The following is a 16,680-nucleotide window of genomic DNA, read 5'->3' as shown; positions in this document are numbered from 1 at the left end:
CATGCCCACCACAAATATGCATGTTCCACACTCTTTATGTTCTTGTATAGATGGAACTCTGCCCCCCCCCGCCTCCGCCTTTAATCAGTTTGGGTGTGTATTGTTTGCGAGATCTGCAAGGATGCTAAACAGACACACACTGACTAAAAGGCACTAGCACATCCCTAAAGGGTCCCCATCTCCTCTCCCTGAAGATCACAGTGAGGAAAACGCACACACGCTTTCCCCTTGCATGGCGCCCCTTTTCCCCAGGAAGCTTTGCCTTAAGCCACCCACCCCACCCCCCCAAAAAACACCACGGCATCCTTTGAAAGGAGCAGAGTGAGTTACCTCGCAAAGGCATCCTCCCTCGAGAGGTTGTGGCCTCTCCTTCCTTGGAGGTTTCTAAGCAGCCAACTGTCAAGGGATGCTCTAGTCCAGATTCCTGCATAGCAGGGGGTTGGACTAGAGGACCCTGCGGGGACCCCTTCCAACTGCAGAAATCTAGGATCCGACGACGGCACTTCGGCTCTTAAGTCGTGAGGGAAACGGGCCCCCTCAGAAAAGACACACACACACACACACATATATATAACCCCTGCTTGGAAACCCCCTCCTACGGGTTTCTCCCCCCCCCCCAAGGGCCTTCCAGCTCTTCCCCCCCGCACATATCCTGCAGCCCACAGGGCCGTTACCTGCTCGTCGAAGCGGCTGACCACGGCCTGCACCCACTCCACCGGCTTGTGGGCCGCCATGTCCCGCCGCCCAGCCAGGCGGGGGAGGAGGAGGAGGAGGGTCTCGACGCCCCCGCCCCTTCTTCCCCCTCGGCTCGATCCGGCCGCCGCCGCCGCCGCCGCGCTCTCAGCTCCCCTCCTCCTCCTCAGCCATCACAGCCTACGAGCCACCATGACACCACACCGGAAGCGGGGACCAGAGTCCGCCCCCAACGCCAGCCCCGGACGCCGGGAAAGAGAGAGAGAGAGGGAAGCGGGGGGGAGCGACAAGTGGGGCGGGGGTGGGGGGAGAGCGAGCGAGCGAGAGAGGAGGGAATGACGGCAAGGCGCATGCGCGACGGGCGGAGGGAACTCGGGCCCCGACGCATGCGCGCGCGAGGTGGGTGGGTTGACGGGGGGGGGGGAAAGAGCTCGGAAGCCAAAGGGCAGCGGCACACGCATGGGAGAAAGCCGAGGCAGCGCGGCGCAGGCGCGACGGGAGGAGATAAGGACGCATGCGCGCGGGCGGCGGGGAGGGGCACGGGGAAGGCGAAGGGGTAGGGCGCAGGCGCGGCGGAAGGCGAGACGCGGAAATGTACGGGAGGGGTGGAGGAGAAAACGAGTGGGGAAAGCCAACGAGAGGGCGAAGGGAAGCACTACTGCGCAGGCGCGGCGAAAAGGACAGGGTGGATTGGAAGAAGTTAACTGGGTTTATATATTGTCGGTTTTTTAAAGTCAACGCTGACTTTGGTGGGGCTGTTTTTATTTATGTAATCCTTAATGATTTTAGCTTAACTGCTCGGTATTATTTTTTTTGCACGTAAATGATCAAGATATAGGATGAGATATTTTTTAAAAAAAAACAAACAGCATTGGAATCTACCGAAACCAGATCTCGAAATTTAAACGTTTGTTTAATTGATGGACATTAACAGCCCGAACAGGAAGGCATTAAATGCATCATTCCTATAACTGTTTTTTAAAATTTATGTTTTGTTTTTCATAGTACAGAGGATACATTTGGGGTAAACAACTGTTAAAACAACAAACAACTTCTCCCGATAAAATTACAGACTGCATTCTATAACTCTTGATTCCTCTAAAAACAGAATTGTAGAGTTGGAAGGGACTCCAAGGGTCATCTAGTCCAACCCCCTGCAATGCAGGAATCTTAACATGCCATTTTAGCGCTCTAGCTATTACTGAGTCAGATGGATGGCATATAATAATGATGATGAGATGATGATCATATATTTACTAGTTTCTTGAGCTAGTTTATTAGGACAAATGGGGCTCTTCCCACCAATGTTGAGTCTGTTTACGGATCTTCTTACATTCCTTCGTGATCCTGATACTGTACTTCTACCAGTTTTGCAAATTTTATTTTTTGCCAGTTTGTCCACTAGAGGTCACTCGCTTGACGCGAAAACATTTGGTGCCTTTGAAGGGTGGAGCAGAGACAAGAGAATAACAGAGCGTACTTTGCTTTTATTTATTCAACAATTCTCCGTTCCCATATTTCTTCACTGTCATTGAGGCTTTAAGCTAGAAAATTCCCCCCACCGAGCTATAATTTGCAGAGCGGCTCACAACATGCAAAAATACATAACTACAACACAACAAAAGAAGACTGAAACAATAAATTAAGCATTAAAAATACAAAACCAAACAGAACTTCCACATAAATTGCAACAAAATAAAAGATACAAAAAAACCAACAGCAGCAACTCTCACCTTTCCATATTCCTTTCCTTCTTGTTTGTCTTTTTTCCTGTTTTGTGAACAATAATACAGTTGTTGTTGTTGTTGTTGTTTTTTAAAAAAAGGTTGGATGGAACGGATGTTGAGGAGAGCAGGTTCATGGCAGGGAAGCTGTTTCTTCGCACACAGCTCCCTGCCTTTCTGGACACAGCTCTCTGTTCAATAAAGCTTTCGTTGCAGGCCTAGCCTTTGCTCCTTTTGTCTTCATCATGGCAATAGTGTTAGGATGCTCTGCAATGCCACTGCACATCATTAAGGTGTGTCCCCACTCTGTCTGTATCCAGTTCCCTTTGCGGGATCACATTGCTGGAGACACTGCTGCCTGGCCACATTTTTTGCTCAGCATTGAGCCTGATGAGGAGTTCTAGCTCACAACTTAGTAACATCTTGGCTGGGCCTAACGCAGGTGTTGTTTTACTGCTTATTCCAGCCCTGATGTTAACAAAGACTTACGCACACATGTCTATGGGACAACCTCACTGCACAATCTCAGTTATCCCACCCCACCCCCAATAAAGAGGAGAAATACCAGGATTAGAGGCGTCTGTTGTGTAAAACCCTGCAGATCAGAAGTAGTCACATGTGCCCAGCTAAAACTAATGACAGAGGGAGATGAACGCTTGTTGCCTCAGGCCCATTTCACTGAAAAAACAACCAGGTCTGATGCTCGGTGAGTCTTGTGACCTTGTCATTGTATCATGAACTCGGGATATAGCCACATCCCTATATGATGTCATGGCGTCAGGGTAATGAGGGAACTCCATTATTCTGATCTGTAACCTGAACATAACAAAGACCAAACAACTGGGTGAACTTTCTGTTTTTACGCTACAGGAAGGAAATGAAACAGGTGAAAACTATGTCAAGCTGCAGGGCATCAGGCCAAAAGTCCTGTTTGTAAAGCGTGAGTCAGAGCCTGCGAGACTGGCAGAATATCCAGGCCTGCCAACATATAAATCTCACATATTCCTCTGCTTTAAAAAATAATAATAATTGCTGCACATGCATGCACCTCTACGGTAGAATCCTAATGCATATTTTGCTCTAGTAGGCTTAGTTTGGTCAGAATCGAGTATACACTTCCAGAGTTAACGCTAAATACATTACTTCTGGTAAATGAGCCACCATAACTGCTAGAAGGCTGTGAAAATTTGTGTCCCGGGCTTTTCAGACATCTAACTCATGTACTATCTGAAACCAAAGGGGCACATGGGTTGCCAGATGTGAAATAGATTAGCATTATTTTCGGCTACCCAGCTACATAGGCCTGAAGTTCCCCGCCTTTGGCTTATGTTATATACAGGCTTCTCCTGCCCCAGTTCTGTCCTTGCAACAGCTCTGCAAGGTAGGTTAGACTGAGTGATGGTGACTGGCCCAAGGTCACCCAGTGAGCTTTAAGACTGAAGGAGAACTTGAAATCTGGTCTTGCTAGTCGCAACGCAGTTGGGTAATCCTCATAGATCCATTGCATTAGTTTCTTCACTTTCTTTACATGTGAACACAAGAGTGTTGGCATGAGATTGGTCAGAACCTGAGTTCAAGTCTAAAACAACACCAGATGTTCCTAACAGCTGCCCTGACAAATCCGCTTTGGCCTTGTTTGAGCTTCATTTTTCCAGTTTATGTGTACTGCAAAAGGTGCTTTTGGAACACTGAGCAGACCTGAGTGTCTTTTTCCAACCACACCTGTCTGCATATGTTTGTTTGCGCTGAATGTACTTTGGGATCCAGCGGCATTCCAGTGGAAGGAGTGGTTGATTCTCTGCCAGGATCTGCTTCTGCCTCCAGGCAGGTCTGCTTTGTACTGAGAGGAGAGAGCAGGGATGACAACTGTCACGGGATCCTCCTTTGCAATGCATTAAGCACAGGGAGTGGCAGAAAATAAAATGGGCTGCTTTTCCTGAAATTCATGAATCTAGGTTACCATGTGACAGCTCCCGTGGAAAGGGTGTACAAAGTTTGCTTTATGGCATCACGTGCTTTAAGAGACCTAATTCCTCCAATTATTAGACTTCAAGTTTTTCTCTCCCTTACTGTAGTTGACCCTTCACTAAGCTGCAGTGCCCAGCACCCTTTACAAACTACAGCTCCCAGGACTCTGTAAGTGGGGAAGTGCTTTAAATATAGCTTTAAATTGCTATTGTGCCACATCAGTGGTCATGGAGAATCCTGGGAACTGTGGTTTAAGGTGCTGACCTCACAGAGCTACAGTTCCCAACACCCTTAACAAACTACAGTTCCCAGGATTCTCCATCACTATTGAAGTAGTGTAACAGCACTTTAAAGACTTTCAGACTTATTGATTTTCCTGAGTCTAGACAACTTGTTTCAGGGAGGTGCACTCCCTCTTCCCTCTGTTTCACCCATCTTCTTGCTGCTAGCCAGTCAGTAGGCTACAGTATATATATTTTTAAGAAGGCTTTTATTAACACCCTTTATTAAGGTTGCCATTATTAAGGTTGCAACCCTATGCAAATGTACAGGGAAGTAAACCTGAATGAACGCAAGGGGACTTGCTTCTAAGTACAAAGGAATGCACTTAGGAATCCTAAGTGGAATGCTTGATATCCTTTCATTTTAAATAATTTGCCTTTTAATAGATTTGGATGCACTAGTTTACCAGGACAGGTCACATCTACACCATACATTTAAAGTACATGGTTCCCCCCCACAAAATAATGGGAACCATAGTTTACCTCTCACAACGCTACAATTCCCAGCACCCTTCACAAACTAGAGTTCCCATTATTATTTGAGGGAAGCCTTGTGCTTTAAGCGCACGTTGTGGACGTGACTGCAGTACTGTCATACGGCACTGTGTCTTAACTCTGTGCAAGGCAAAAGAATGTACAAGTACTCTGATGTAATTCTGCAAAGTACCGAGACAATTGTGACACTTTAAGATGAATGAGGCAAAACAAATAGGAGAGGGTGTGTCAGCTCAGATCTGGGGAGTGCCAGACACTACTTTCCCTTGCACATCTTCTGCTGCAACCCTTGAGATTCTCCTTAACTTCAAATCCAGGCAGGGCAATGGAGCACATACTGTAATTACAGGGTTTCTACTTAAATTGGAAGCATTGATCTTTGTGCCAAGATGCAGGTAATAAAATTAATAGCTCTGCTATTATATAATATGGCCTTTCCTTAAAAGCAAACGCAATTAACTTTTATGTAAACCATATTGCCTTGGCTCTTACTGCTGGGCAAAGAACTCAACCTCTTGGTTCTGTTTCTGCCCAAGTCTTTATTGCATAAATCGGATCAGTACATTGGCAAAGCACTGGTTAAAAGGTATTGCAGGCAGAAAAAAGGACTAGGTGCATGGCTGAACGCTAGCTAAGATATTAATCCAACAAGTAGCACGGCCCCTGCATCTTCCTTTCAAAGACCGGGGGCAGGGATGGCACAGCTCTTAACATGGCAAGCAGCTGGATCCTCAGGACCGGGCAAGTAAACACCATCAACTGTCCTGATTTGGGCAGGACATGTTTGTGTGTGTAACACTAATGTATTTTTCCGTGTATAAGACACCCCCATGCATAAGACAACCCCTATTTTTTGAGCCCAAAATTAAGAAATAAATATTTTAAACACCAAACAGAACAACTTTGATATTTTATTAAATATTCAAAACACCGGTATATTTAAACATCAAACAGTGAGGCAAGCTGTGTGATGGCGGCTGCTCCTGTCACCTCGGTGTAACTCCACTGGAGCTGCAGCTCCAGCTCTCCCGCCTGTGTGTTGCACTTTTGTCTCAGTATTTACGGTATGTACCGTATTTACTCCACGAGCGCAGGCAGATGTGAACGCTGATCGAGAAGCTGTGACTGCCAGAGCTGCCTGAGTGAGTGCACTTGGGGAATGGGAGGGGGGGTCTGGGTAGCCAGGGGGCGGCTGAAGGAACCGGGTGGAAGGGACAATGTCCGGAGTGGGGGCTGCTGGGAGGGAGTACCAGACCAGGGTTTGTCGTGAGGCCAATAGTGAGGAGAGGCTGGGGGGGGGAACATGGATGGCGACATGTATGTATGTATTTATTTATTTATATATTTGATTGCAACATTCAGTGTATAAGACGACCCCCCAATTTTAAACTTTAAAAATGGGGGGGGGAATATTGGCTTATACACAGAAAAATACAGTATATATCTTGTTACGTTTGGTTCTGTGTATATTGTAGATATAAAATCTCTTATTGCTTTATTATTATTAAAATGTTGAAGAAAAAGAGAGAGAGAAATAAAGGTTATCATCTTGTTTTGCGACCACAGCAGAACAGCTTTATCAAACCGCAAAGCAGAGCTCCTTTGGAGTCCTCTTTGGAACAATGCGTCCTCAAACTCAGATCTTGTCCATGCTCTGAAGCCGAAAAACAAATGTTAAGCGTCTGTGTCTTTTTCTTAGGGTAAGGGTAGCCAACAGGAGGAGATGCCTGAACAAAGCGAGGCAGATATAGGATAAAGGCAGAGTTGTTCATAGCCAAACAACTGTGGAAAATGCATTTGGCTCTCAAGAGCAGTTGCGCTGACAGAAGGGAGCAGGCCAAATGGCGTCTCAACAGCCAGACTTCCCTTCGCAAGGGGTGGGGATGGAACTGGAGAAGAAGGGCCTCTCTGAAACCCTTGGAATGGTTGGCCTCTGCGCACAATATCTGTGTTATGTCCCGTAATTGAGTCAGAGGATTGGAATCTTTGCCTGCCCAGCAGCTTATTCGAGTTAACCACATCCAATCGACATGTTACACTGCATTTAAAGGGCCTGGTGACAGTTCGCCTACCCACAGCAGTGACCAGAGGAGAAAGGACTGCTGGGAGGAGCATAGGTAGAAGAAACGCCTTGGTGCATCTTCTAACAGCAAAAGTGGATGCCTCCATCTGCCCCAGCTGCAACAAAACATGTCTCTCCCATATCGGTCTCTGCATCCACTGTAACTCTGCGACAGTTTAAACTCCCCCCCCCCCCCGACGGCACAGTCTTGCATAGTCTCCCAAGACGGACGGATGCCAACAACAGCCTTGTCGCTTCTACCACATGACGTGCCCAAACATTGTTTTCGCCACATGAGACTCTTCCCCAGCTCCACCACCAAGCTTCCTACGCTCCTATGAAACGGCCCTGAGGGTCACCATTCAGGGACAGGTGGTGCCACCACTGCACATGGAAGGAACCAATGAATGAATGAATGGCAATGAGGTCACACCCCCATGGAGCGCTTGCTATGTGGTTCCATAGCCTGGCTCCTGCATGGGCCAACCAGACTGTTCGCTCCGCCACAGCGACTGAAACTGGGACCTGTTTGCATGCAAATCATCATCTGCTCGCCCCTGGAGCTATGGGCCCTTTCCCTTCCCATCTCCTGGCTGCAACCTGGCAACTTTATCTCAGCTGGGAAGCTATAACCTTTTAACGTAGGTAGGTGACAAGCTCCCACATAGGCAGCCAAGACCCTTTTTCCAGGAGCTCCTGTTTCAAATAGCTGCTTCTGAGGTTGTTTTGACGAGGCATTTTAATCATTAACCACTTTAAAAGCTGCTTTCCTAGAGAGAGGCCAAATATGGTTGTTGTATTATAGGGTAAAAGGGTGAGACGCCTTACATGGTACATTAAAGCGAGAGAGAGAAAGGGAGGGACCCTGGACGTCATTTCACCTAGGCTGTCCTGTGTGACCTTCCCAGTTTCAAGCAGGGCGACCAGATGCAAAACACACCACAGCTGTCCTATAATCTTACGCATCACCCTCATTATCTAGGGTTGGCATATTTTGAAGAGCAAAAAAGAGGACACATTTGCAGACTTATACTTTTAACTATGGATCTCTATGGCGACTCTCATCATGAAAAAGAGGACATGTCGGGGGCGGGGGGCGGAAATAGGACATATGGCATGCCAAATTTGGCTTCCAAGCCATTTACAAGTTCTTGAATTTAATCCGTTTTGGGAGTCCGTTCGACTCTTGAAACGGTTCAGAAACCAAGGCGCGGCTTCTGATTAGCTGCATGAGCTTCCTGCACGCAATCGGAAGTCGTGTTGGACGTTCGGCTTCCAAAAAACGTTCGCAAACCGGAACACTCATTTCCAGGTTTTCGGTGTTCAGGAGCCGATTTGTTCAGGAGCCAAGCCGTTCGACTGCCAAGGTACCACTGTATACAACCAATTATAAAAACATAAACGCACCTAAATTAAAAAAAAATACAGTAAAACAATCCCATCAACACATTAAAATAAACACCTGCGATTGACATGTGCAATAAAGTAAGTCAGGCATGGGAAAGCTTTGGCTCTCTGGCTGTTGCTGAATGACAACTCCCGACCACCTCGGCTTGCAGGTTTCCCATTGAGGCATCTGGTTGGCTGCTGTGAGAGCAGGATGCTGGACCAGATGGGCCACTGGCTTGATCCACAAGGTTTGTCATATGTTCCTTAAAAAGGTAAAGGGACCCCTGACCATTAGGTCCGGTCGTGTCCGACTCTGGAGTTGCGGCGCTCATCTCGCGTTACTGGCCGAGGGAACCGGCGTACAGCTTCCGGATCATGTGGCCAGCATGACTAAGCCGCTTCTGGCGAACCAGAGCAGCACTGTCGGGGTTTGGGTGCTGGAGCTCCTCGTGCACGGCCTTGGATTGGTTATGCACGAGGTACCAGTTGCGGGGAAAGTGGCCAGCGTTCCGCGTGCTTTTGAGCACGGTCGCCGGCCAAGCCTCACAGTCTGAAGGATGATGAGTAAGCCAATTGACGACTCCGATGAAGTGTGAGTTCCTAATTGCCTTCTTTAATGAACAGTTGCCTCGTGAAATAAAATATATACCCTGACTCTGAATAGACGGACCAGTTTAAAGAAATAAAATTTTTTTACTTTACTCCCCCCTTTAACCCCAAAGGAAGACAGACACCGGTTGTATCTTTAGTGGCTTCGGCAGAACCCGCGTAGGCTCGTCCCCTAAGCTAAGTTCTCCTAAGCTTAAAGACCCTGCGCGCCCAATCTTCCGCGAGGCTAACTAAATAAACTAAAACCGAAATATCTTCCGCAATTCTAGCCCTAGGCTAAACCTAAAGAAAACCTAACTAAGGCTAAACCGAATGATCTTCCGCGATCTAACTCTAACTAAAAGAAAAACCCATCCAACCCGTCCAGCCCGCTCCTAGTCCCTTAAACTAAACTTGACTTCAACTAAAACCCAACTAAAAGAACATAAACGAACTTCTCCTAAAGAACGTGCGGTCTCGTGCCTAAGCGGGGTGCCTCTGCCTTTTATTAGGGAACAAACGTGACATCATCATTAGTACTTTAACCAATAAAATCACTGTTGCTGCCCTCCAAAAGGGCGGGAAGCAAGTTTAACGCTCATTAACAACTTTGAACATGACCGGATCTACAAAATAAAGGCGGATTAATCTCATAAGTGAACCACATTATTCATTCATGCTTTCACTTTCGCTTTTACGCGCAATTATACCAAAAGTAGACCTTGAAAAACCCATAAAATAACCAATTAATTATGAATCCATGGCGGATCCGTGAAACGTATTCCGACACAGCACACAGAAACGCCGCTTACCTTCCCGCTAGAGCAGTACCTATTTATCTACTTGCACTTTGACGTGCTTTCGAACTGTTAGGTTGCCAGGAGCTGGGACTGAGCAACGGGAGCTCACCCCGTCGCGGGGATTTGAATTGCCAACCTTCTGATTGGCAAGCCCTAGGCTCTGTGGTTTAACCCACAGCGCCACCTGCGTCCCACCTAAATAGGCAGAGCTAAAACACACACCTTGCATTCACACCCGCTGCCCATCCTCAGGGGTAGCCAATGTTGTGCCTTCCAGATGTTGCTGACTACAACTTCCATCATCCCTGCAACCAGCCATCCTGGCTGGAGCTGATGGCGATTGTCATCCAACAACATCCAGAGGGAAGTCCTTAGGATCATAGAATTCTACAGTCGGAAGGGATCCTGAGAACCATCTAGTCCAGCCCCCTCCTTGATCTTGTTCCTCTTCCAGCTGCGCTTGTTGTCCACATTATTTGCCCTCTTCCTCTGGAACATTATATGGCTTCCAGCCATATAATTTGATCTGATCCAATGCTCAGCCGTAGAGCACCCGAAGCATTAAAGAGAGCTCCTGAGCACAGGCAGAGTGCTTTACTCGCAAGCGTTTAAGGACTAGGGGGTAAGGCTTCTGAGGATGGTGCAACAGCTCAGAGAGGCCGTCAAACCTCTCTGAGTGGGTGTGAGTGTGTTTGCATCGATTTCTGTGTTCTACTAGGAACATTTGGCTTAATAAATATCATTTGCCACAAAACAGGCCACAGTCCTCTTTGATAATGTGCCGAAAGAAGGGACTCGTGTGAGGAAGCGATGTGCTGACTAAACATTCTCTCCCCGCCCCCCAATAAAACAAGCCCTAGGCTCTGTTTTAACCCACAGCGCCACCCGCGTCCCTTACATATGTTCCTCAGGTATGGTCAATTGCAGGGATGGTGGGAGCAGCCGTTCATCAACACCTGGAGGACCAAAGGTTCCCTCCACCTGGTGCAGATGAGGTCATTTCAGTAGGTGTTACCTTGCATAACAAGCTAGACTTGCTGGAATCCCGTCTTGTACACCAGTGTTAATGGTCGGTGCAGAAGGGAGCCCTGTTTTCTGACGTATCTGGCCACTCTTAATTTGAAGGCTATCACTCAAAAGTTCATGCTGTCAGGGTTGTTGTTCAATAGAGCTGTGAGCTCAGGAGGTCGTTGGTCTATCTAGTTCAGTTTTGGGTCACCATGGATAGTACCATAAAATGGAATAAAAAGAAAATACCAGGAATGGCCTATACTGGAAAGTTCAAATAACTGAAGGAAGATGGAGCAAGCTAGTTTTCTCCTGCTGTGAAGGGTAGGACTCGAACCAATGACCTCAAATTACAAGGAAATTCCAACTAAATACCAGGAAGAGCTTTCTGACAGTAGGAGCTGTTTGACAGTGTAATGGGCTCCCTTGGAAGGTTGTGGACTCTCCTTCCTTAGAGGTTTTAAAGCTGAGGTTGGATGGCCACCTGTCATGGATGCTTTGGTTGAGATTCCTGCATTAACCTCATTTGGACTCGATGACCCTTGGGGTCCCTTCCTTCTATGATTCTATGATTCTACGAACCTTCGTACAATTGAGGTTTTGATAATGTGCCATTTCATTTAATTTATTAATTACTTGGTTAACAAGCAGGTGGTTAATCAGCAATGATCATTTGACCAGTTGAAAGCAATCATAAGGCTGTGCTGATACGATTTGCTTACAGGTCCAATGCACCGTTTTATCAGTCAACACAGGAAGAGTGGGGGAACTACCGTAACAGCAGTAATCAGAACAGGGGAAGCTCAATATTTGCTTCCTTGTTTGCACAAAGCAGTTGGAATAACATGGCTCACAATATTTTTGAGTTTCAGTGTTTTTGCAATTTTGTTTTTCAGCCCATGTCAGAGATCAACTCCCCTCCTTCCCTGAGGTGAAATATACCATAAGAACAAGAGCAACAACAAAACCCACAGGGTTAATTGGAAGAAAGGGAGGGTTTTGCAACATGCCATCGTTTATTGGTGTTAATAAATTACTTGTTGAGATGATAGATTTGGGGCAAAGGTATGGCAAAGGGGGGAAATTGATTAAATGACTTTCCATTCTGCTCATAACAGGAGTGGCTGTAGTGGCCTGTAGCCCTCCCCGCATCAATTTTACAGTCTTGCCAAGTTGTGTAGCTGTTGCAAAACCTTGCAGTAGAGCAGGCCTTCCTGTTTCCCAGGCCTTCTCAGCAATGTCACCAAACGCCCCTCAATAGGTTGTACCCATGCTAACCCGACTCTGAGTATACCCACTGAAATCAATAAATGAGACTAAGTTTGGTCCTTTAATTTAAAATGGGTCTACTCTGAGTAGGACTTGGTTGGATTTTACCTCAGGTCACTGCACTCAACAAACGCTGAGCTCATATTGGCGCCCAGGAAAGGTGCCTAGCTTGTAAGTCTGGGGGTGGGGTGGGGGGGAAATGAGAAACCAAGAGAACAAACATCCCTAATTCCATCTAGTCTATTTGCAAAACATTGCTTATTTATAGCCATAAGTAAGTGAGGATTATATTTCTAGAGCTGGCACAAAAGTTGGTGTGATTTTCGTTCTTGTTTTCATTCTAGCCATGCTACCCACCCTTCAAAAAACGACAACAACCCTCACAGAGATTCAGTCCCCCCAAATTCCCCTCACAGAACCTACAGTTCCCAGATTTCACTGAGAAGAGGGATTGAAGGACAAACCACTCTGATAAGTGTTGTTCGTGTGGGGCATCTTAACAACTCTCAGCACATGGAATAAACTACAGGTTGCTCCGGAGGAAGCCATGACTGTTTAAAATTTTACAATACTACTTTAAATGTACAGTGTCATTGTGTCCAGAGAAGGGAAGCCCACCAAGCCTGGAGTCATGTGGGTGAGGGAAGTTCGCGTATTGACTTGAAATCACCACTCCTACCTTTGACTGCAGTTACTTTTGATGTTACAGGGATAATGCTAAATGTCACTCAATCATTGAGCTGGCTACCATCATCCCCACGCCTCTTCTGCACCTGCGGCACTCCTTTTCCCTCTTCGCAAACCTTCTTAGCATCTCCCATCAAAGCAAACAAAAACCTCATTAACCATTAACAGCTTTAATCATAAACCCAACATGCTCTTAAACACGACAACACCTTCCTTCCAAGTGCCACCAGGGCTTCTCTGCCGCCCTCCTTGGATTAACCCTTGCCCCCTCTTTCCTCACTTACCTGCTTTTATCATTGCTCTGTTGCTCTTCAGATTTTCGGTGCCAAAGTCTGACTTTGTTAACTCGTGCGTTATTTGAGTTATGCAGCTGCACAAGAGTTATTTGGGCCGGTCAAGCAGCCAAACTGAGCTGCACCTGGCCTGGAGAGCCCCATTCAGCACAGGAGCACCATCTACACAATAGGTTTAAAGCAGTACTGTACCACTTTACATGGTCATGGCTTCCCCCAGAGAATTATGGGAACTGTAGTTAGTTAAGGTTGATGAGAGTTAGTTGTTGTTGTTGTTCAGTCGTGTCCGACTCTTCGTGACCCCATGGACCAGAGCACGCCAGGCACACCTATCTTTCACTGCCTCCCGCAGTTTGGCCAAACTCATGCCAGTCCTTTCAAGAACACTGTCCAACCATCTCATCCTCTGTCGTCCCCTTCTCCTTGTGCCCTCCATCTTTCCCAACATCAGGGTCTTTTCTAGGGAGTCTTCTCTTCTCATGAGGTGGCCAAAGTACTGGAGCCTCAACTTCAGGATCTGTCCTTCCAGTGAGCACTCAGGGCTGATTTCTTTAAGGATGGATAAGTTTGATCTTTTTGCAGTCCATGGGACTCTTAAGAGTCTCCTCCAGCACCATAATTCAAAAGCATCAATTCTTCAGCAATCAGTCTTCTTTATGGTCCAGCTCTCACTTCCATACATTACTGTCTACTGGGACCCTTATTCCCCGTACAGAACTACAAATCCTGAATGGTTTAACAAGCAATACCTCTTTCCCAAGGGAACTCTGGGAACTGGAGAGTTCTGTAAAGAGGGGTCTCCTAGTACTGCAACTCTCATCACCCTTAACAAACTACTATTCCCATAATTTTTGGGGGGAAAGCCATAACAGTTTAAAGAGGTAGGAACACAGTTTTTAACACACACAGTTTTTAATACTGTGTTGAATTTAAAACTGTTGTAACTTGCCCTGGGATCTGATGGCAAAGGACAGGTAGTAAATTGACTAGGAATAATAATAATTATTATTTAAAGTAATAAACTGCATCTTTTGTCTGTGTATGAGGAGGATTATGAAAGATCACTGTCAAGCCCTGTTTGGACTCTCGTCTTCCAGGATATGCTATTCTTTCGCTAATGACATATCATCGTACCCGGAAACTTGTTTTAGTTTTGGCAAAGTGTGCCACAGTAACATGATACTCGACCTCCTTGTTCTTCATGGTCAAACAATTTCATGCAAGAGCTGGCAGAGGAAAGGGAAGCCACGTTTGTGCATGCCAACAAAAAGCGTTCAACAAACACACACACAAAGCCTGTAGGAAGGCTCTGAATCACTTGCCTAAATCTGCAACACTGACAGGTCATTTAGAACTCAGTTAATGAGGTGGTTTTTCACACTTCACACTTTCACTCCTTGCCACTTTTTGGACACCTTCCTGCTTGCCTGAAAGTAATCCTTAGTCTGTTAGTTATTTCCAAGTCTGAAAAGATACTCTTAATTAGGGTCGTGGGTTCGAGTCCCACGTTGGGCAAAATATTCCTGCATTGCAGGGGCTGGACTAGATGGTCCTCATGGTCCCTTCCAATTCTACAATTCTATGATTCTATAAAAAAGCACAAAACCAGGGGGACATAGCAGCGAGGCTCTAACACAGGGGTGGGAAAACCTTTTCGCCCTCATGGGGAATCTTCCAGAGGCATTTAGGGCAAGAGGTAAAATTGGGAAAAGCAACAAATTCATATTTTAAAAAGGTAAAGGTAAAGTGACCCCTGACCATTAAGTTCAGTCGCAGACGACTCTGGGATTGCGGCACTCATTTCGCTTTACTTGCTGAGGGAGCCGGCGTTTGTCTGCAGACAGTTTCTGGGTCATGTGGCCAGCATGACCACATGAGGAAAACCAGAGCAGCGCACGGAAACGCTGTTTACCTTCCCGCCGGAGCGGTACCTATTTATCTACTTGCACTTTGACGTGCTTTCAAACTGCTATGTTGGCAGGAGCAGGGACCAAGCAACGGGAGCTCACCCCGTCGCGGGGATTCGAACCGCCAACCTTCTGATCGGCAAGCCCTCGGCTCTGTGGTTTAGACCACAGCGCCACCCATGTCCCAATTCATATTTTACCAATAAGCTAATTTACACAACAACTCACCTCTGCATCCTCTAGTCAGGCAAGAAAGAGGAATTACCAGAGTTCAAGGACACATTCCAAGCAGACAAAAACACTCAGGGAGCGTAGCAGGATGTGAGGCCTGGGAAGAGTCCTGAGGGCCAGGTGGAGAGAGGCTTGGAGGGCCGCATTTGGCCTCTGAATGTGAAGTTCTCCACCCCTGCTCTAACATATATAATAATAATAATAATAATAATAATAATAATAATAATAATAATAATAATAATAATAATTATATTATTTATACCCCTCCCACCTCGCTGGGTTTCCCCAGCCACTCTAGGTGGCTCCCAATAGAGGGCTAAAAACAGAATAAATCTTCAAACATTAAAAACTTCCCTAAACAGCTAGACTGGCTAGATGGAGTCCCAGTATCATTGAAATGTAAAAGAGTACGTCTGGGACGCTTTTAAATACTGTGATGATAAAGAGAATGGAGCTGCTGGTTCCTGGAATAATCCAATCCCCTTGACAAACTCACATAAGGTGAAGCCTTTTCAGAGATTGAGCTTTTCTCACTACGGCATCACTGTGACATGAGAAGTTGCGCCTGCTGATATTTGCGCTCTGGCCATTTGTAGAATCCAGTGTGGTATTGCGGGGAGATAGACTGGGGTTCAAACATCAGCTATTCAGGGGGTGACCTCGAGCCAGTCACAGTGTCTCACCCCAACGCTACCTCACAAAGTTGTTGTGAGGAGATAATGGAGGTCCTTGGAGGGTGGGAGGGATGAAAAGGTCTTTCATCCTCATGTGAGGTCTGAACAGACTCTGAAAGGCTAAGCATATACTGTAGTATTAACTAATCAGTATTTGTTTTGTTCCATTGATATTTTCATGGATCTTTTGTCATCTCTATCCTTTTATTTTGCACTCTATGTATTGCTATATATTTATGGAAGTGCAGATTATAAATTTGTAAAGCAAATAAATGTGAGGCAAACTCTACACCCCTGAGCCCTTCTGATGTCTCTTTACTGCCATAGCACTCATCTGTTCCTTTGGTCAAACAATTTATATGAATCTGTGGAGTCCCAGCGCTTCCTTGCTGCCCTTTAAAGCTCTTTGCAGCAGTCAAGTACCGCAGGGCCACCAGCACTGCTTCAAAAAAGAGGACGTGCCTTGCTTGTCTCCTATGCTCTTCTCAGTTTCTGAGCCTTGCAACAAGGTTAACCAAACAGTGGTTTTTATCAACGGCCTTGATTGTCTCTGTCAGAACAGGCTTGCGACGTGACTCACTCCAGCTGAACTGCTTGCAGAGTTACTCCAA

General features: G+C 46.3%; 1 protein-coding gene across 3 annotated transcripts in view; it reads right to left on the bottom strand.

The window, feature by feature from the left end:
• NF1 (neurofibromin 1) overlaps positions 1 to 954 on the bottom strand; it is a 153,917-nt gene extending 152,963 nt beyond the window's left edge. For all 3 annotated transcript variants that reach the window (XM_033171419.1, XM_033171421.1, XM_033171420.1), the window contains exon 1: positions 675 to 954. In XM_033171419.1, coding sequence (XP_033027310.1) covers positions 675 to 734 — 60 coding nt within the window. In that variant the 5' untranslated portion in view covers positions 735 to 954. The remainder of the gene's footprint in view (positions 1 to 674) is intronic.
• Between the last annotated feature and the right edge of the window lie 15,726 nt (positions 955 to 16,680).

Source organism: Lacerta agilis, chromosome 15, assembly GCF_009819535.1.
Source record: "Lacerta agilis isolate rLacAgi1 chromosome 15, rLacAgi1.pri, whole genome shotgun sequence".
In the NCBI taxonomy this organism is placed as follows: Eukaryota; Metazoa; Chordata; class Lepidosauria; order Squamata; family Lacertidae; genus Lacerta; species Lacerta agilis.
This window is presented reverse-complemented; position numbering and strand designations above follow the sequence as displayed.